Genomic DNA, 20047 nt, shown 5'->3' with positions numbered 1-20047 from the left:
TTAGGAGGTGATTAGGTCAGGAGGGCAGAGCCCTCATGAATGGGATTAGTGCCCTTATAAAAGAGTTGGTTCTTTCCACCATATGAAGACACAGTGAGAGAAGATGACTGTCTCCGAACCAGGAAGTGGGACCTCACCACACACCAAATCTGCTGGCACCTTGATCTTGGGCTTCCCAGCCTCCAGAACTGTGAGCAATAAATTTCTGTTGTTTATAAGCTGCCTACTCTATGGTATTCTGTTATAGCAGCCCCAACAGACTAAGACAATCATCCTTACCACTTGTCATTATTTTACACTTGGTCTCCAGACCTCTTTTCTATTGCCTGCCTGTGGGCATCTGAATTTGGGATCCCTGCTCAAAAACAAGTCTCCAATGCTAATTCTTCTACAGCAATATAGGAAGAGAGTCTTGCAATGTCATGATTATGGAATTCAAGTTACTGTTCTATGAGTTGGAACATGTTTTGAGGACAAGATTTATTTTTTTTAAAGATTTTATTTGTTTATTTGACAGAGAGACAGCCAGCGAGAGAGGGAACACAAGCAGGGGGAGTGGGAGAGGAAGAATCAGGCTCCCAGCGTAGCAGCCTGACATGGGGCTCGATCCCATAACACCGGGATCACGCCCTGAGCCAAAGGCAGACGCTTAAGGACTGAGCCACCCAGGTGCCCCTTGAGGACAAGATTTATTAACATGAGAGTAACTTCCCTGCACTCCAAGGAGAGCTCTGTCTGCCAACTTGGATATGGATCTTTTCTGCTACATAAGAGAATGGGAAGGGAGAGGGAATGGAGAGGCTAGGATGGTCTACACAGGAAAGAAGAGCTGGGAAAGAGATGACCAGGGAAGGTCAAGGAAAACCAGACAGTTAAGGGGTGACTTCAGAGTAGGTTGTTAGGAAAGATGTTAGGAAAAGAAAGTGAATTTTAAAAAGCATTGTTGTGAGATAAGAATTGGATTCTTGTGGACAAAATAAAAGATGTGCATACATTTGTAAATCCCAATGGAGACTGCACCATTGGGGATCCCAGCTTGTATTAGGGATACGCAGAGCGAGCCTAGCATGCTTGCCCCATACCCAAGAATGGATCCATTGTTGACTTACCTCATCCATAAATAAACTCTCATGCTCTTCCTCTTCCTCCTCCTCCCCCTGCTTCTCTTCCTCTTCATGCTCCTCTTCCTCCTCCTCTTCCTCCTTCACCTCCTCCTCCTCTTTCTCCTCCTCCTTCTCCTTCTTCTTCTTCCTCTTCTCCTTCTTCTCCCTCTCCTCCACCTTTTCATTCTCTTTCTCTTCCTCCTCCTTTTTCTCCTCCTCTGTCTCCTCACCTTGAACCATCACGTTTTCCTGGTTCAGGGATGGTTTTATGGAGCTGTGTCTTTCAACTTGCATTTTTTCGGATTCCTGAACAGACTCCTCACTGGACTCATCCATCTTGTCACTCAGTGCAGACTGCTCCTGCTGGCTCACTGCCATCTCTTTGGTTAAGGAGGACTCAGTTTCTTGATCATCTTCTTCCATCTCTTCTATTGGCCTGGAGGGACTTGTCCTGCTACTTTCACCTTCCTCACTTTTGCTCATTTCCACATTAGCCCTCTGTTTGCTTCTCCATTTTCTCATACTGTCCTGGAAGTGCTTTTCGTGTGCTTCTGTTGATGACCAATCCCAAAGCACAAGGAAACACTGGTTACCAAAGTAGCCTGGATTGGGCCCGCCCAGCCCACAAATGTACAAGAGTGAAGTCAGAGAGTATCAGACTCGAATTATAATAGCATTACCTGGTTCCCTGAATTTGAAAATGACTTCCCCATCCAAGGTCTACAAAGAAAAACCACAGGGCACCAAGTAAGCGGCACTGAATTTCTCCAGAGGGCCACTCCTAAGGGCAACTCTTTTCATTTAAGTAGAAGGACCCACCCTTCCCCTTCAACATCTGATGTGGGCCTTGACTACTTATTTCCCTGGGGTAATCAGAGTGTTCCCCAACCAGGGAATCAGTCTTCCTTAATCCCAAACAGGCCAGCTAATCTTTCTATCACACAATAGGCATGAGTAAATAAACTCTCATTCTGGCATTTTTGTAGTGATCTGGGGCAAAGAGCAAGAAAGTGTAAACTGAGGGATGCAGACACAGGGGTAGGAATCTGCTGCTCCCAGTGCTGGATGTGAACATACAGAATGAACATGATTTATGTGACCCGGGAGCCCCTTCGTTAACCCTACAAATTCTGATTCACAGGCTCTAGATGAAGTCATGAATATACCGTGCCATGGATAACAGGTGGGCTGTAGAGTTTGCAAGTCTGGATTTGAATCCCAGCTCCTTTCAAGCTGAGTGACCTTGGCCGAGCCCCTTAAGCTCTATGGGACTCAATCTCCTCCCTTGCACCGTAGAGATGATAATAGCATCTTAACTTGAACCCAGGCAACCGGACCGATCTCAAAGTGAAGATTACCTGAGGCAGCATTTACTAGCAACTGGAACAGAGATCTCTGCTGAGTGGAGGGATTTTCTGGGGAGCTGGGGACCCTGAATATATGAGAAAGCCTCAGCTAGGCTCAGTGATAACCGCAAGTAGTGTCAGCTCTGGCCACGCAGGGCTCTGGCTGGCTGTGCGGGAAAGAGACAAATCTAGGAGGGTCAGACCGGGACATTCCATGTAGTCATGCATTTACCCAGGGAGCATTCACTGTGTCTGAATCTTGTGCAAGACACTGTGCGAAGGGCAAGCGAAGCCGAATCAAAATTAGTGAGACATAACCTGCCCTTCAGGAAACACCTACTCTCCATGTTCTGCTCTCCTGTATTTGCCAGCAGCCAGCATACAGGCACACCCAGAGAGAGGAGAGGGGCGGGCGTGGAGTGTCTGGGACACTTGTCCCTGGTAGTGGAAGGCTGGCTGGCTCTGGGATGTGTGGAGACAGAAGGCTGCCAGCAGAGGAGCAGGATGAGGAAGGCCGGGGTGGGGGGGCAGGGGGGCAGGGGGCCTATGCAGGAAGAGTGGGGAGCTTGCTGAAGCAGGGAGGGGCAAGGTGGGAACCAGACGGGGGAGCCTCTGAGGTCGTCCAGGATGGTGAGTTGGATTTGGCAGGGGCTGCCGAGTTGGGGGCAGGGGGGGACTTCTGAGCCGGAGAGAGGGCAGGTCTGAGCGGTATTTTAGGAGGGTTATGTGGTAGTGGTGGGGAGGACGAATGGAACTCCAAGTCCTAGAAAATCATCTTTTCATCATAATTCCATACAAGCCTGAGGCCTGATTTCGGAGCCTTCAACCTCTTTTAATCTAAGAAAGAGGTGGTCTCTTTTAGAGATGCCTTCTGCTTCTTATTCCTTGCTGTCCTGACAGTCTAACTCGGCAGGGGTTAGTGAAGGAGGCGTGCGAAGGCAGATCAGAGCTAGAAGATATGCTCTCCTTCCGCTTCTCCGTGAGTGGCCGGGCGTTTGCACCACTTTCCTACCTGTTCGAAGATCTCGCGAATGTAGAAGTGGCGGCTGAGCGTGGAGCTGTAGGAGTTCAGTTCTTGCAGTATGATTGCGGGGTACTCCATCACTTCCTTCATCAGGAGCTTGTGGAAACACTCATACCTGGGAGCGGGGTAGGGGAGACCACTGTCTAAGGGGGGCTCCACTGAGCGTGGGAGACCCCAACCAAGAGCCATGCCGCAGGCCACACCGAGATGGGTTGGGAGCCGCAGTTCACTCTGCACGGAGCCCCACTGCGTCTCCTTTCCCTCTGGCAATCCTGGGTTTGTTTTGCTATTTTTCTGATCCTACAAGGAATACACACTCTTTGTAGAACATTTAGAAAACACACACGGGAGAGTTCTCTGTTTGTTGTAACATGGGTTCTGATTTCCTGTCCACAGTCCTAACCCTGTCCTGGAACTTTACCTACATCATCCCATCAAACCCTCCAGTGCCCCAGGGATCAGGCTTCATCTGTTTCCCAGGCAAGGAGACAAGGCTTGGGGGGTGTGGTGTGAATGACCTATTTGCCTCAAGATACACTTCTGAAACTAAGTACTGAAACTAAGTACTTGAAATCATTTGGCAGTGCAATTTCATTTCTACGAATGGTCCCTATAGAACTAGTTGTACAAGGGCACAAAGATATGAGACAGTTCACAGAGAACCGCTTTTAATATTGAGAAATTGGAACCAATCTTATAAAGCTAATCAACTGGGTGATGGTTAGACCATTATGAAGCATCCGTATTAATGAATTCTGCATGGTCATTAGAAAATGGACATCTATCTGCAGTTAGGGACCTACCTGCATTGCGTGATCCAACCTTCATTGAAAAAACACTGTGTATGTGTTTATATCCACATAAATAAAGGTACATGCCCACGAAAAGGAAGAGGTGGGCAGGAATGAGAGGGAAGTTTCTACATGTTTGTATTGGTTAACTTTTTTTTCTTTAACAAAGAGCACCTATGTTTTAAAATTTGAAAAGGTAGTGGGAGGGCCCATGCTCTTGACCTTTAAACTACATGGCCGTGAAATCTCCCTCCATAAACTTTTCAGATCAAAGTTCTTGCTGGAAGCTTGTGTTGGCTGAGAGCAGAGCCGCAAAAGACCACTAGGACATTCTCCAAAGCTAGAGGCAACATTGACACCCTGGGCTCCTAAGCAGGCAGCCTCTGATCCTGAATATGAATTTTAGGCCATTCTCTTCTGTCTTTTGGGATGTGGTCTGCCTACCTGTATTTCATATTCTTCAGGAAATCTTTGGCCTTTTCCAGGTGAATCTTCAGTGTTTCCTCATGGTTTTGCTGCCTCAGTTGGTCCAAGAGCTTATCAAGGCGGGCCTCCTGGGCCTGGCAGCCACCCCCAAAATAGGAGGAAGCAGATGTGTTACCAAAACTCAAAACTTGCAGAGTGCCCGTGAGTGACATGCAGAGATCCCACCACCAGAACCGAGGGGCAGGTACCTCAGGGCAAACGCAGGACTTTTTCCTACAAAAAGGGGCACCAAACGTGCCATCACACTTACCTCAGTGCCATGGGCTCTTCTGTGATAACGTTCTTCTCTGTCTACTTTACATCCCTGAAGACCCAGCTCAGATGGGACCCCTTCAGGGACATGTCTCTTACACCCACCCTGCCTGGCCAGGCCCCCACTACACCTTCCCATGGCACCTGGCCCTTGCTCTCCTTGAGACCAATTGTATTTAAAATCAGATGCTGGGTGTGCCCCTCCACTCCCTAGACTGTGTGAAGGCAGGTGGGGCGGGGGCCCAGCTCCTCTCCTGGGGGCACAGGGTGCCTGCCATAGGTAGGTGCTCCGCACCGCCACCCCAGTCTGTCTGTCTTGCACACTCTCTTACACATGCATCTGGATCCAGGGACCCATCACTAGCCCAGACCTGACAGGCAGATTTCCTCCACTCCCATCCAGGCCCACGACAAAGGTGAGGCTCGATTTCTCCATCTGTGTAAGTTTTATAGCTTGAAGTTTTACATTTGAGTCTAAGATAAGTTTGGGGTTAATTTTTATTTACTATGTGATAAAAATGGTGGGAGGGTTTTTCTGTTTTTATCTGAATGCCGGCTGAGGTTACAGGCCACCAGGCAGAGCCATCGGCTGCGGACCTCTCTTCCGTCCCTGCAGGGCCCCCGGGCTCTAGGAGCTGCACCTGCTCCTCCAGGCTGTGCTTCTGCCACTGCTGCTCCATCCGCTTCTCCAGCTCCAGGTCCTGCGCCGACAGCATGCTCTGATGTGCCTCCCACAGCTGCACGGCCTCTTGGAAGTAGCTGAAGAGATCCGAGCTCTGCCATTCTGTCTGCTTTGCCAGGCTCTCGAAGGATTTCTGCAGCGGCAGAACCCAGAGGAGGGGCCTTGGAGGCCAACTGGCCCGGGGCATGGAGGAGCCCCTCCCCCCCACAGGGCTCCCTCGGCAGCCAGTGGAGGCCCCACCTCTCCCAGGACCGGCTGTCCGCTGCCTGGGTACCATCCCTCAGGGTCATCTTCCTGGGTCACACGTTGGCTCATGGCCCTTCCTCCTCTGGGACAGTTTCTGGTCTACCCAAAGCCATGCTCTCAGTCTGGCTGACCCAGAATTCCCATCTCTAGACCTGTCCCATATCCGCTGAAGTCACTCGTGGGAAGAAGGGGAAGTTTGGGGCCTCGAAGAAAGCAGGAGCCCCCGCAGACAGCAGCCTGGGCACCCGGGTGGGCCACACCCATCTCCGCCTCGGCAGCTCTCCTTCTTTGGAGTTCCCAGATTCTTAGCATCTGAGCCGAACACCACACTCTGCTGTGAATCCTCACCTCTTCCCATTTTATGGATGTATTTCATGCTCTCATTGGAGTCCGCAAACTCGGTCTAGGAACTAAATTTGGCCCTCTGCCTTTTTTGTGTGGCCCTGAGAGCTAAGCATAGATTTTACATGTTTTAACAGCTGAAAAAAAATCAGATGAAGATATTGAATGATGTGGAAATTATATGAAATTCAAATTTCAGTGTTCACAAATAAAATTGTCTTGAAGCACAGCCACGCCCATTTGTCCTGGTGTTGCCCACAGCGGCTTTTGTGTGACAACAGCAGAGTGAGGATTTGCTACAGAGACCTGACGGCCCACGGAGAACTGAAATATTTACTATTTGGCCTTTAGCAGAAAATGTTTCCCCAGCCAGCTCCAGATTCTAAGAGTCTTGGGGCAGGGGCTTGTGACTCCCCGTGACCCTTGGGCACGCAGACTCAGAGAGGGCTCCGAGGAGCATCACTACCCCAGCCCGGACAGCGTGGCTGTCAGCGGGCAGCTGGGGGGTCGCGGGTGCGCCTGGAGCATTGGCCCAGAGGGACTGCCCCAGAGGGGCGGCCAGGACCAGGGAAATGGACTCACTGGTGATGAGAAAGCTGGGGGCCCTCAGACTCTGGTCTTCTCCCCCCTCCCCCCGCTCCCCAGCTGAGCGGGTCCCCAGCTACGCACATCCAAGAGCTCCAGCTCGTCCTCCACCTTGCTCTGCAGCACTCCCACCATCTGGAAGAAGTAGGGGCTCACCAGGCTCTCTGCCTCCTCCTCAGTAAAGGCCTTCCAGTCCAGCAGCTGCTTCTGGAGGGGAACAGGGCAGAGCCTGGCTTAGGACTGGCACAGGCTTCACCGCAGGGCTTGGCCCTGCCCCACTGAGGTCTGCCTCTCACCCAGCCTCAGGGGAAACCTCACAGCAGCTGAGATGGTCCATCTTTACAGTCTGCCCACCAAGTCTAGGCGCCCTGTGCTATCCCCGTTGTCTCACAGAATCCCCTGAAGGTGTTCTCCTTAGCCCCGTTTGACAGGTGAGGAAACCAAGGCTCAGAGGAGTGGGGGAACTTGCTGTAGGCCACACATCCGGCAAGTGGGGGTGCTGGGATCTGAAGTCAGAACTGTCCTGCTGACCCTGGAGACATCATCAGCCATGCTACGGCCTCAGTGTGGCTGCAAGTCAGACGGGGCTCCTATCTCCTATGGCTGAATTCCTATGATGCCAACTCGAAAGCAGGCTTCTTCATATTAATAAAGCCTTGGTTTATGCACCAAATCTAATATAAACCAACCTCCCCCAAAGAATTGTCTATAGTTGCATGCTTCCAATGCTGCTGACTAGGGACACCAAGCACCCTTCCTCTGTCAGGCCTAAGACGCTCTGGGGGGGTGGGGTTGCGGACTTCCACTTATCCCCTGTTGTGCCCCCAGGCACGGGGGTCAGCACCAAGGATCGAGGGCCCCTGGGCTCTCAGGGAGGTCCCAGGCAGCAGCAGGACGAGGGGAGGAAACTGTCAGGTGCATGGTGCTGGGAAGGCTCTCCTCGGGCAAAGCTTTCCCTCCCTTCTCTCCCTCCAGGCTTTACTTCTGGGACTTGACACCCTGAAAAAGCTTACTGAGGGGCCCGTGGCTGGCCCTCAGGCTACAGAGCAAACGGGCAGCCTCTGGGCCTTTTACAAATTTGGTCTTCTCCTCTCCAGAGGGGGCTGGTGACACCCGCCCTGCAGGACCTCATGGAATTCAAGGTGAGCCTGTGCGAGCAGGTGGTGCAGCCCCCGGGACGCAGCACCGCACCCCGCATGGTACCATGAAGCACTGTGCCCATCTCAGAGTCTCGGTGGCAGAACGAAGGCTCTACAGACTCAGGAGGGGTGGAGTAGGAACTTACTGGAGCCAGGAGGCAGGGAGGGGGCATTCTGACAAACTATCTCCTTGCACCCCAGAAAAGCAGGCATTGTCATTGAAGCGCTTTGTGAGGGAACTCACGGTTTCACCCTCTGACAGGGGCAGGTGGGGTGGAAAGAAGGGCTGGGTGTGACAGCAGTGACCACACTAACTTACAAAAGTGAAGCCTTGGAAATACCCCCCCACCCCGCCATCTGACCCGCCCTGAATCAATAATGCCAAGTGCTGTAAGTGGTACAGACGGTCAAGGCTGAAGGCTGACGTTATCAGAGAGTGTATCAGGGAAGTCTTCCTGGAGGAGGTCAGGCTGGGCTTCACCTTGAGTGATAGGTGGGAAGCACTGGGGAGGAGGGGTCCCGGTGGAGGGATGCCCAGAGGCCAGGGAAGGTCTGGGGCATGTGAGGAAGGAAAGCGGGGGATCCAGGCTGGGGGCGGGGCAGGGCACCCACCTTGCACTTCTGCACGTGAGCCAGGCACTCCTGCCATGTCTTCTCATACTGCAGGCGGATCCGCATCATGAAGTCCATGTGGTAGGTATCTCCGTGGGCAGAAAGAAAACATGTCAGCTGCTCTTCCAGAAGGAAGGCAGCTTCTCCCTTTCGTGAAGATAACTGAGGTGAGATCCGTGGTCCCGATTCTGAGCAAGGGCTGGGATCTCCTTCCTCACAAAGTCCCCAACACCCCAAGATAAGGATGTTTCCCTTCTCTGTTCCGAATCTATTCTAACCCTGATTCTTGACTCTGTTTCAAGGCTAATGAAATTCTTTTCAGATGGTTATACCAAATCATAAACCAATAACAAGGTTGCAAATTAACTAGAGTTTAATTCCTTTAAAAGTGAATGGGCTAGGAGAAAGCTCAGAAGCTGATTGATTTTCTCTCCTCCCCGTCTACTGTTTACCACTTTCTAATAAACTCAGTGTGACTCTTGGTGACTAAGACAAGTAGCTGAAGTTTAATGTACCTGGCAGTTCTAGAAACTGAAAGCACAAAGATTCTGCGGTGGTCGTTTTTGGAGGAGGGCTGTGGAGGAGGACAGGTTGGATGGAAGCTGGGTAGATGGAGGACACGGAGGGGGTGGGGGGGCAGATATGCAGTGGAACTGATGAGGAGAAGCTCTGAAGCTGGTTTCTCGGGTCCCAGGGTGGCTTCCTAGGCTAGCACATCCCCACCCATCCCGTGAAGTCACTGAGATCTGTGCTTCCACTCCTGTACCCCTCTGATCTCTTCCACTCTGACCTCATCACTCCCAGCTCCGAACTTTGCCCTGGGTTCCCGCTCCCACCAGAGAAAGCCCAGCCTCCCCCACATGGCTGCGTGGCCAGCACAGTCTGGCCCCTTGGCATCTTCCAGCCTCCCCGGTCATGTCCTCCTTTCCCCAAAGGACCCAGCTCTGTCTTGCCCCCTGAGTCTTCTCACATGCTATTCCTCCTGCCAGAAAAGCTCCCCTCAGCCCTGGGTTTGGCCAACTCTTGCCTTGCAGTTCTTGACTGGATGAACACTTCCTTGGCAAGGTATCGTATGACCCTTAACCAAGCTGTGTCCCCAGAAACATGCTGGTCACCTGTCTACTCTCTGCTGTAACATCCTGCATGGTCTGACTTCTGCTGTGGCCAGGAAACACCCAAGGAGCAATGCACCCTGCTGGGTACCAGGGCCCAGCCCTACACCCATCCCTAGGGGGTACCTGGTAAATGGCAGTCATTGCTACTATTTAGGGTCTTGGGGCTCTTGCCCCTGGTATTATAATTCTAATACCTCTGCAGTTCTAAACCTGAGAGCCCTGAGAGCAATGGTGGGTATTCTTAACCAAAGTACCCAGGTCAAGTGCTGTTGTGACTTCATTAGCTGTGTGACCATGGGCAGGACACCTCACCTCTCTATGCCTCTGAGTCCTTCTCTACAACAGGGGGACAAGACACCACTGACCTTACCAGTAAGTTTCAAAGGAAATGGAAATATCCTATATCTTCTAGAGTAGGGCTTGGCAAACATTTCCTATAAAGGGCTAGATAGTAGATATTGCCAGTTTTGCCAGCCATAAAGTCTGTTGGAACTACTCTTTTTGTTTTGTTTTTTAAAGATTTTATTTATTTATTTGACAGAGAGGCCATAAGCAGGGGGAGCAGCAGAGGGAGAAGCAGGCTCCCCACTGGGCAGGGAGCCCGATACAGGGCTTGATCCCAGGACCCTGGGATCATGACCCGAGCTGAAGGCAGACGCTTAACTGACTGAGCCCCCCAGGCCCCCCGACTACTCGTTTCTGCTGCCGTAGAGCAGAGGCAGCCAGACACAGTCTGTGAGCAAAGCTGTGAGCACAGCTGCGTCCCAGGGAAGCTTACATGCAAACAAGCAGGAGCCCATGGGTGGGAGTTTGAGGACCCTCGTGATAGAGCATTTTTAAACATTACCATTTATTATTGAGCACTTTCCATGTAAGCCAGGCATTGAACTACATATGACTGGACTGTAGGATGTAATTTCTCACAACAGCCCCACAAGCAAGGTACCGTTATTGTTCCTCTTGAGATCCCTATTTTATAGAGGAGCAGTTTGAGGCCAAGAGAGGCCGTGACTTCCCCCAAGCCACACAGTTGGGACAGCACAGAACTGGGGGTTAAACCCACATCACTCTGATTACAAGACCACATGTCTGGCATCTCCTATGCCCAGCACCAGGACCCCAAGCTGTCCTCACAGGAGCTCATCAGAGCCATCCCTCTGGCTCCTTGCTGGGGTCAAGGTTCAGGGGTCAGAGTGTGTGGCTGGCATGGTTGCCAGCTGGGCAGGGACCAGGAAGCTGTGGGAGCGAGGAAAAGAGCTCTACCAGGCAGGGTTTGGGAGATCCTATACGAACCCTCAGAGCTCACGCTTCCATCTGCACTCCCTCCCTCCTCCAGGGGACGTGCCCCACCCCCAAGTTTATGATAGACGCTCACACAGATGCCTGGCTTCTACCCGAGCAGGGTTCTGAAGAAAGCCAAGCGGCTTGCCACAAACCTCACTCACCGAGGTGCTTGTTTAAGGAGTTGAGAGAAGAATGCCATTCAGTCAGCTGGGCTTTGCTGTAATTAGGGGGTAGAAGGTCACTGGGGAAGGAAGATATGACAGGTAAGCCATGCTTGAATAAAACGCTCACTTACCAGAACTGGCAGCATCTTTAAAGCACACAGCCCCAGGGGAGTATCTATGTACATATGGAAGAAACAGTTGGCTTGCTGGGGATCTCCTGGTACCAAAAATATAACTCATAAGAGGTCTATTAATATTAACAAGTCTGTTACTTAGAAAATAAAACAGGACACCTGGGTGGCTCAGTCGGTTAAGTCCCCGGTTAAGGACTCTAGAATTTGCCTCAGGTCATGACCTCAGGTTCATGAGACGGAGGTGGCATGGAGTCTGCTTAATATTCTCGCCCTCCCTCCCCTACCTCACACACCTGTGCGCCCTTTCTCTCTCGAAAGAAAGAAAGAAAGAAAAAAAAAGAAAGAAAGAAAGAAAAGAAAACTGAATTTCCCTAATGGAAAAAAACAAATGGTTCACATCACCTGACAAAGGAAGCCTACTTGCCTACTTCTAGGAACCGAATCCCAGGTCACAATATAAATGCATACAAAGTTTATGCATTAAGACAGATGCTTAACAATAGTGTTTATAAGCACTCAAAAAATCATAAACTTCATATCCAACAATAGGGTTCTGTCTAAATAAAGTACGGTGAATTCTCTTCTGAAGTCACTAAAGGTAGTGTGGCACATTGAAAAACCAGCCAATGTCAGTAGCTGCTCCCCTCAGTCTGTTTCTCTACCCCTGGGCTGCGCTGGGCCACGTGATTTGCTTTAGCCAATGAGACATTAACAAATGAGACAGCAGGTTGGAAAGGCTTGTGTGCTCCCCTTGCCCTCTTGTTGGGGGGAGCTTTGCCACCACCACCAGAGAAGCCCCAGCTGTCCCAGCCCAGGCTCCAGACATGGGAATGAGGCCATTGTAGACCATCTAGCCCCAGCCCGACCAGCCCAGACCGGGGGAAACACCCTGTGGGAAACAACCCACAGAATGGTGAGAAATAAGAAATGCTTGTTGTTCTAAGTCACTAAATTTTGGGTGGTATTTAATGGTACGGAAAGATGCATATAGCAAGGAGGACCATACGACTTATTGCCCAAACCAGGACATTTTTGACAATGAAGAGAGGGATTCTATTAATGATTATACCAGGACAAGATGTGTAACCCACGGTGGCCTTGGGCACCCTACTTATGGTGGGACAGTAAAGAGCAAAAGATAACTACGAGACTGTGTACAGCATAGTCTCAAGCCAAAACATTATACGAAGTGCAGTATTGTGTCCTGGATTGGGTCCTGGAACAGAAAAAGGACAATAGTAGAAAAACTGGTGAAATTTGAAAATGTCTGGGGTCTAGTTCATGGGTTTGCAGCACATACTTCAGACACAGATCGTGCCCTGGCTTCACCCCTCTCTGTACGCCCACGGCAGAGGAGCTGCTGCGTCCTGTACATGCACACTCTTGCCGCTGACTTCACAGAGTTGCCCCCAACTCCCTCAGCTTGGGTCAGGTCACCCACCAGCTCTGTGCTCTGCCCGCAGACACTGCCGTTACATAGTGTTTCCCGGCAGTGGCCAGACGTGCCAGGGAGTGCATTTTCCTGCCTGTCTTTGGCCCTGTCTCTCCCTTCACTCAGGCGGCTAGCCAGCCAGCCCTGTGTTCACAGCCTGTGTGAGGGATGTGGCAGGGTAGAAAAGACAGCAGCCTAGAATCTTTCTGGATTTTGTTCTCAAAATCTAAGTTTTCAGGAGAGCCTAGAGCCCTGGGGAGGGGAAGCATTGGTGGGAGTGGGCCAAGAACCCTGGGGAGGGGAGCTGGGCTGGCAGGCGACAGCTGAGGACCAGGGCTCTCTCCTCACCCAGCAGAAGGGGCCTGGGGGCAGGGGTGGGCAGATAGGATGGCAGTTGCCTGGCAGTGGCAGCCTGGGTCCTCCTTCCTGGAGGAAGGCCGGGGGGCAGCTGTAAGACCCAGGTACCCGGAGGGAAACAGCTGCCTGAGTGTGAGGCCACAGGGGCACAGAGTATCCTCAAGATTCCTGCTGCCAGTTGTCGAGGTGGGGGGTGGGGGTGGGCAGTGGCCCCAGGACATGGGGGTGGACCAAATGCAGAGGAACAGGCCCCTTCCCTGGGCCTGTGATGGATGGGGAATCACGGCTTCACCTCAATGGATACAACCCCAGGAAAGACTGAGTTTGGCCCAGTTTCATAAACAGGGACGCAGTCAGAAAAAGTGGAGTTGCAAAAAACAAGAAAAGCACTTTGCCTTATCCTGAGATTTTTATCCACCTTGTTAATTTTGCACCTGCATGAAAATGTGCCTGCCCTGGGGGAGACAGGGTGGGGTTCTAATTGTCACAGATACCCGAGGAGCACTTGGGCTCTGTGGTGGGCAGACAAGCAGGTAACCCAGAGCTACCAGGGTTAGGGATGGGAGGGACCGAGGTACACAGGGAGAGGAGGAGCGTCTCCCAGCACGTGAAGTGTCTGCACTTGCCACACAGGCTCCGTCAAGTGGATACTATAGGATCCCAAGCAGTGGGCTTCCAGGGTCTAGAACATTCACTGTGCCCCTCACCAAACAGTTTATTATAGGGTCAGAGTTGGGTGAGCCCAGGGCTGAGAGGAACACCCACAGCCTCTAACAGGTTCCCTGTCTGATGGCCTCACGGCCCTCCAGGCTCCAGCCTCAGACCCTCTAACTCACCCTCCAAACTGCAAGGCTGATGGAGCCACTCTGCTCCACATGAGCTCTCAGGAAAAAGTCCAACCCCTGGACCTGGCCCCTCCTCCCCCACTCAGCCTGCCCCCCTCCTTTGCCCTTGCTGCCTTCCACGGTTTTTGGCACAGTCACACTAAACTTCTTTCCCCCGGCAAATGTGTCATGTTCTTTGCGGCCACTGGGGCTAGAATGCCCCAGAATGTGGGCCCAGGCAGCCAGCACAGGACTAGGGAACAAGGAGATGGCCAGGCCTGGAGGATGCCTCAGGAGAGTGGTCAATGCTGAGGACTGTGCCTGCCTCCCCCATGGACTGTGTCTCTCCACAGCACCCCCGGCTGGAGGCCCTCCCAGTGTACCAGACGGCGCAGAGATGCTCCAGCCGCTTTTGCTGCAGGGCTTTCTGGTTCTTCAGCATGCTCTCCATCTCCTTCTTCACAGCTGGAGGAGCCTGGATCCTCTCACTGGCCATGAACTCACTGGGTATCCAGATGCATCGGGACCACAGAGAGGAGAGGCGGCACAGGGCAGGTGGGAGGGAGGGGATGAGACCCATGGTAAGAACATTCAGAATATAAGCATCCTTACGCCGCTCCACCTGCTTCCTCCCCATTGGGGCCTCTGGGACAATGATGAAAGGAGGGAGGGAAGGAGGCAGGAGGGAAGAACCACAGGGCTGCCAGTGAGGCTCTGGCGCTAAAAGCCTGGGACCAGCAGACACAGATCTAGGTGTGGGTCCTGACTGCTGCCTGCCAGTTCTGTGACCTTGGGCAAGTCACTCCCCTCCTCTGAATCTGCTTCCTTTTCTGTAATAGAGTCAATGAAGAGTACCTTCCTCACCTGGTACCTATAAGGACCCGGAAAGATACTGCAAGCAAAGCCCCTAGCACCATGCCTGGCTCAGGGGAAGTGCTCCTGACATCACTGTTGATGATTACTGACATTTGTAACAACCCCCAGGCCCAGGCCCAGACCAGTCACTTCCCATACAGCATCTTGATCATCACTGAAACCCTAACACTCGCCCATCGTTGTGCCTGCTTTGCATAAGGAGAGAAAGTCTCTAATAGGTTCAAGTGCTTGATCAAGGTGACAGGGAAAGTACAGGTGGAGCCAGGTCTCAGTACACTTTTCTTTCATCCCCAGAGTCAGACTCTGTGGTGTTCTCCATCTGGAAATTCAGGTGTACAGATGGGCCCCGTGTCCCCAGACCCACAGTGAAGAGGGACAGACATTCTTTGGCATCCTCAGACATCTCGGCCCAACAAGCAAAAGAAAGGCTTGCTTGTTGGCCAGAAGCCGCAGGATCCTCCTATCAGTATTAACAGAAGTGCTGCCTGGTGGAGGAAGCATGGAGCTGGGCCCGCTCCCTTCCTCCCCCAGGTGGAACTCACTACCAGAGGGCAGGAAGCACCAGAGCCTGACGGACCCTTCTCCCTGGCCCAGTAACAGGGTTATGTGTAACAGTAGAGTGGAATTTGGGCAGATAATCAGACGGATGTTTTCAAACAATCTGTACTGGGCTCAGAAAATGCTTATGTGATAATGTTTATGAAGAAAATTAAGATACAAAGCGACATATGCAGTGTGGGTCTAAAAAAGCTTGGGAGGAAATATACCAAAATATCAGCTGTGCTTCTCCCTGTGGTGAGAGATTACTGGTGATTTTTAATTTCTTCCTTATATTTTGATCTACTGTAACTTCAAAAAAAAAAAAAAAAAAGCAACACGTATTTTTAGCCCCCGAAGAACGGCAGCATTCTGGAGTCCCAACTGAAAGGGAGGGCGGGGGTCGCCGGCTTGCCAGGCCGGCCTCCCAGGCGGGCTGGGGAAGAGCTGCGGAGCAGGCAGCCACGGACCTGAAAGTCTGCACCAGGGCCTGCTTCTTGAGAGCCTTCCAGGCGTCCACCAGGCCCTGCCAGCGGCGGTGGCTCTCGAGCTCCTGCTGCAGCGTGGCCTCCATGAGGTTGATGAACAGCTGTGCGATGGCCCTCCGGTTGCCCAGGAGGGCCTGGTTTATAACCTGTGGTACAGGCAGGCAGGGGCTCTCCAAGCTCAGAGCAAGGCTCAGTTGGAGAGGGACAGGGGAAGAGGGGCCAGGTGAGGTGCAGGCACAGGGCCAGGGGCCCAGCAGGGCCGAGTAGGGCAGTGGCAGGATCTGAGGGGCACCAAGGGGTCACTGGGCACTCAGTGAAGATGCCTGGGGCTGAGCAGCCATGGACAGTGACAGGGGTCTTTCCCGAAGGCTTACCTATGACCCTGACTTAACTATGTGCCTTCAACCCAGCCCCAAGACCGTACCAGATTGTTAAAGAAGCTGATTTCAGTTCACTGGAGATAAGCAGTCTCGTGAGCTCTTAGTGTTTAACTGTTGTTGTTGGTTTTTTAATAAATTTTTTCCAAAAGCAGAGTGCTCACACCATCAGGGATCAGTCACATATGGCGGTGATGAGAATGAAGACCCAATTACCCAATGAGGCCAGAGCTAGAACATTCTTCCGCAGATCCTCCCCTGGGCATCCTTGGCATGGCAGTGGGGACCATTCTTCATTGTGTGGCACTGTTCTGCTACTTAGAAGCCTGCCTCCTTTATGACAGCAGTCTCTCCCATGCCCCCGAGGAGTGCGACAGCCAAATGCCGCCATAAGTGCCCACGGCGCTCGAGGCACCACCCTGCAGCAAGGGTGAGAACCTGCCAGACTCAATGGGTAGAAATTCCAGCAACAATTTTCACTGGAACCTGAGGATTGCTGCCGGCTATACTTCCTAGCTGGGGGGCACCAGCAGGTTTTTCCTGAACCTCTAATTCTGCAGCCATAATATGAAGATAATGCTGTTGGCAGCATGGGATTTTGTGAAATTAAATGAGATGAATGCACATGGAGTACGGAGCAAGTGCCAGATGCTACAGTGAGTAAAATAAGCATGTGGAAGTCACACAATGAAACGTCCCCAGGATGCTACTAACTCTGACCCCCCCCCCTTTTATCAAGTGGATAAAAGTTAGGGACTCTGGGGCATCCTCCGGTCCCGCTCCCCCTGTGGGCCGATCCCCTGCACGTGCAAACCACTCACCATGGCTTCCGTATTTATCAGCCTGTACACGTCGGGCTGCATGAGGTAGGAAGTTTTCTCTATGATTTCCACATATTTCTTCAACACGCTTTTGAGCTAGAAACAACAAGGTGCTATTGTTAGCGACTCTCTTTTCCTGGAGACCTGAAAGGACACAGACGATGCCTCACAAATCCCACAGGTGAAAATCACCACAGGCCCACCTGCCGGCCAACTCACTTTATCTGCCCGGGAGAACTCGGCCTCATACAGGGCCTCATCCAGCTCCTTGATCCCCTGCTTCTGAAACTGGAACTTCTCAGCCACCTGATCCCACAGCTCCAGCAGGGTCTATGCCAAGAAGCCTGGGTCAGCCTGGGAGGACAGACAGACGGGGAGGGAAGGAGCAGGACCCAGGTGGGGCAGGCCTGGCCACAAGGGAACCCCTACTTGGATGGTGTAGTCTTCCAGGTGGGTGTCGCTTTCCACCTTTTGGAAGAGTCTGTCAATGTCTTCATCAGACTCGGCCAGCTTTTTTAAAAAAAGTGCTCCTGGCTCCAAGATGAAAGGTTCCATTTCCTAAAACAGGCCAGTAGAGCAACGGCTGCGGTATCAATGCCACCAGAGAGCCCTGCCTTTCCCCCCACCCCTGGCCCCGTGATGGGGAAGTACCAGCTGTGGTCCGGCCTCAAAACTAACAACCATTCCCTAGACCTAAGGAGCTAGGATTTACTAACTAGTTCACAGCCAGGGCACAAGGGCAGGCACCATTCTTTCAGTCACATGCCGTGCTGGGCTCTCTGCCCTGGGCTGGGCCCTCGTCCTCAGACTCACTTGGTCCTCATCACACCCTCTGGAGTAGGTGCTGACATCAGGCCTGGCCCGTGGTTGGGGCTCAACAAATATTCATTAAAGAAGTGGCCAGTGAGAGAATTCCGAGTTTACTTCCGATGAGGAAACTGAGGCTCAGCTACGCTGCATGACCAAAGCCACAGAGGCCCGGACAATGGTAGAGCTCATGTACAGACGGGACAGATGAGTGAAGTGATGACTGGCAGGGGGTGGGAAGAGCAGCACCCCCAGCAGGACTGAGCAGGGAGCTCAAGGGCTGGCCTTTGGCATCAGCCCTGGAGTCCAGTTCCCACCTGGTCCCTTACGTGCCAAGTCAGGCAAGACTTTCTGGGCCTCACCTGTAGAGTGGGAATGATAATGGTCCCCGACTTAGAGAGCTGAGCTCATCATGAGCACTCATAATGAGCCACTCAAACATGGCTACTGATTCCGTCTACACAGCTGGTGAGCCACTCAGGACCTCCAAGCTGGGGGTGCAGTGACAAGCCCAGCTTGGGAATGGCCCAGGAACAAAAGGGGAGAGAGGGAGGACTCTCACCATCCCAATCTGAGCAATCTCCTCCTTAAAGCTCCCCAGAGCTCTCTCATAGCCCTGCCTCTTGGAGTCCATTCCCGTGGTGCCTGGGGTGGCGGTGCAGGTCCTCTCGGGAACTGGGGGAGAACAACAGAGGTGAGGAGGCTGCCCTCGGAGCTTTGATGCAAGGGGACAGTGCCCAGGAAAAGTCAGCAAGGCAGAAAGTGCCTTGGTTCAGAAGATGGACCTCCAAACCAGGCCACAGTGTCAGACGCTTAAGGAAGAAGAGAAAAGGCCAAGGTGCTCCCCAAGTGCTATAAGACATGAAGTCTCGCATCTACGGTTAAATGCCAGGAAAAGTTTCCAAATGGACGTATAGTATGGGGACAGTTATGTTTTTTAAGAGTTTTATAGAAGCACATACATACACAAGTAAGAATAGCCAGCACTTAAACAGCACTTAGCCCGTACCAGGCATTGCTCTGCCACTGCTGAAGAGGCCGAGAGGCAGGTTCTGTTTTACCAGCCCCGTTTCACAGTGAGGAGGCTCAGGCAAGGGCGTTCAAGAGCAAATGCAGTCGGCGGCTGAGCAGGGGTTTGGATGCGGGCCGTCTGCCCGAGGCTCTGCGTTCCCGCCCTGAGCTCTGCTGTCCCCTGATCTGTGTGGGAACCTAGCTACGGCCCGGCCCGTGTGGTTCCGCGGTGGGGGCCATCCTCGGGACGAGGCAGTGCTACTGTGAAGGCAGAGTGTTTGCTTTCTGCCTATCTCCTTCCTTTGTTGTTCCACAGTTAGCGTGTATTAGGGGGTGTCTGTTGTAAGTTCGAGCCCCACGTTGCGTGTAGGGATTACTTATACTGAGCACGTATTATTTCTTAATCATAAAGAAGAGCCTTCCTCCACAGTATGAAGGAAGACAATGCAGATTGAAATCCTCTTGTGATATCGCAGTAAAGCAAGCAACCTCTGTTACCAAATGATTTTCACCGGTAAATGCCGAGTGTGCAGAGCCCCTTGCCCCCTCCCCAGCTCCCTGTATTGAGAAGAAGGCCCAGGGGAAGAGGCTCAGGGAAGGAGGCTGAGGGAAGAAAGCCGGGCCTGCCCTCACGGTCGAACAGAGGCTCACCGATGGTGTCCATGAGGCCCCGGACCTCCCGGGCAGCAATGGTGCTCTCGCTTTCTTGAGCTTTTTTCTTCTTGATTATTTCCTTTTCCCTGAAGCATAAACAGAGGAAAGAGTAAACCCCCAGGCCCCTGGCCCACACCAGGGCAGCTCTGGCCCACAAGGGAGTCCTCAGAGGGACCCTGGGTATCGGCAATAACCTAGCCCCTCCACATCCCAGACAGCCCCAAGGCCATGCCAGTCTCCCAACAGACATCTGCTGCCAGCAGGCACCATAGTCCTTAGACAAGAACCAGGGATGCAGGGCGCCTGGGCGGCTCAGTTGGTTAAGCATCTGCCTTCAGCTCAGGTCTTAATCTCAGGGTCCTGGGATTGAGCCCCACATCGGGCTCCCTGCTTAGTGGAGAGCCTGCTTCTCCCTCTGCCCCTCACCCCGCTCATGCTCTCTCTCTCTCAAATAAATAAAATCTTAAAAACAAACAAACAAAAGAAATCAGGATCTGCTTCTGCTCTGGCTGCAAACCAAGTGTAGGTAGTAGGCAAGAACCACTTCCACATGGGAAC

General features: G+C 52.4%; 1 protein-coding gene across 1 annotated transcript in view; it reads right to left on the bottom strand.

The window, feature by feature from the left end:
* The window catches only part of CCDC180 (coiled-coil domain containing 180), a 59601-nt gene that overhangs the window by 34665 nt on the left and 4889 nt on the right, over positions 1-20047 (bottom strand). Inside the window, 16 exon segments of the mRNA XM_040631634.1 lie at positions 1110-1199; positions 1281-1654; positions 1784-1823; positions 3462-3588; positions 4709-4824; positions 5644-5817; positions 6942-7064; positions 8609-8697; positions 11169-11248; positions 14302-14421; positions 15802-15965; positions 17018-17113; positions 17237-17347; positions 17447-17575; positions 18387-18499; positions 19487-19575. Of these exon segments, the coding sequence (XP_040487568.1) occupies positions 1110-1199; positions 1281-1654; positions 1784-1823; positions 3462-3588; positions 4709-4824; positions 5644-5817; positions 6942-7064; positions 8609-8697; positions 11169-11248; positions 14302-14421; positions 15802-15965; positions 17018-17113; positions 17237-17347; positions 17447-17575; positions 18387-18499; positions 19487-19575 (2035 nt within the window).

Source organism: Ursus maritimus, unplaced genomic scaffold, assembly GCF_017311325.1.
Source record: "Ursus maritimus isolate PB19 unplaced genomic scaffold, ASM1731132v1 scaffold_17, whole genome shotgun sequence".
Lineage (NCBI taxonomy): Eukaryota > Metazoa > Chordata > Mammalia > Carnivora > Ursidae > Ursus > Ursus maritimus.
This window is presented reverse-complemented; position numbering and strand designations above follow the sequence as displayed.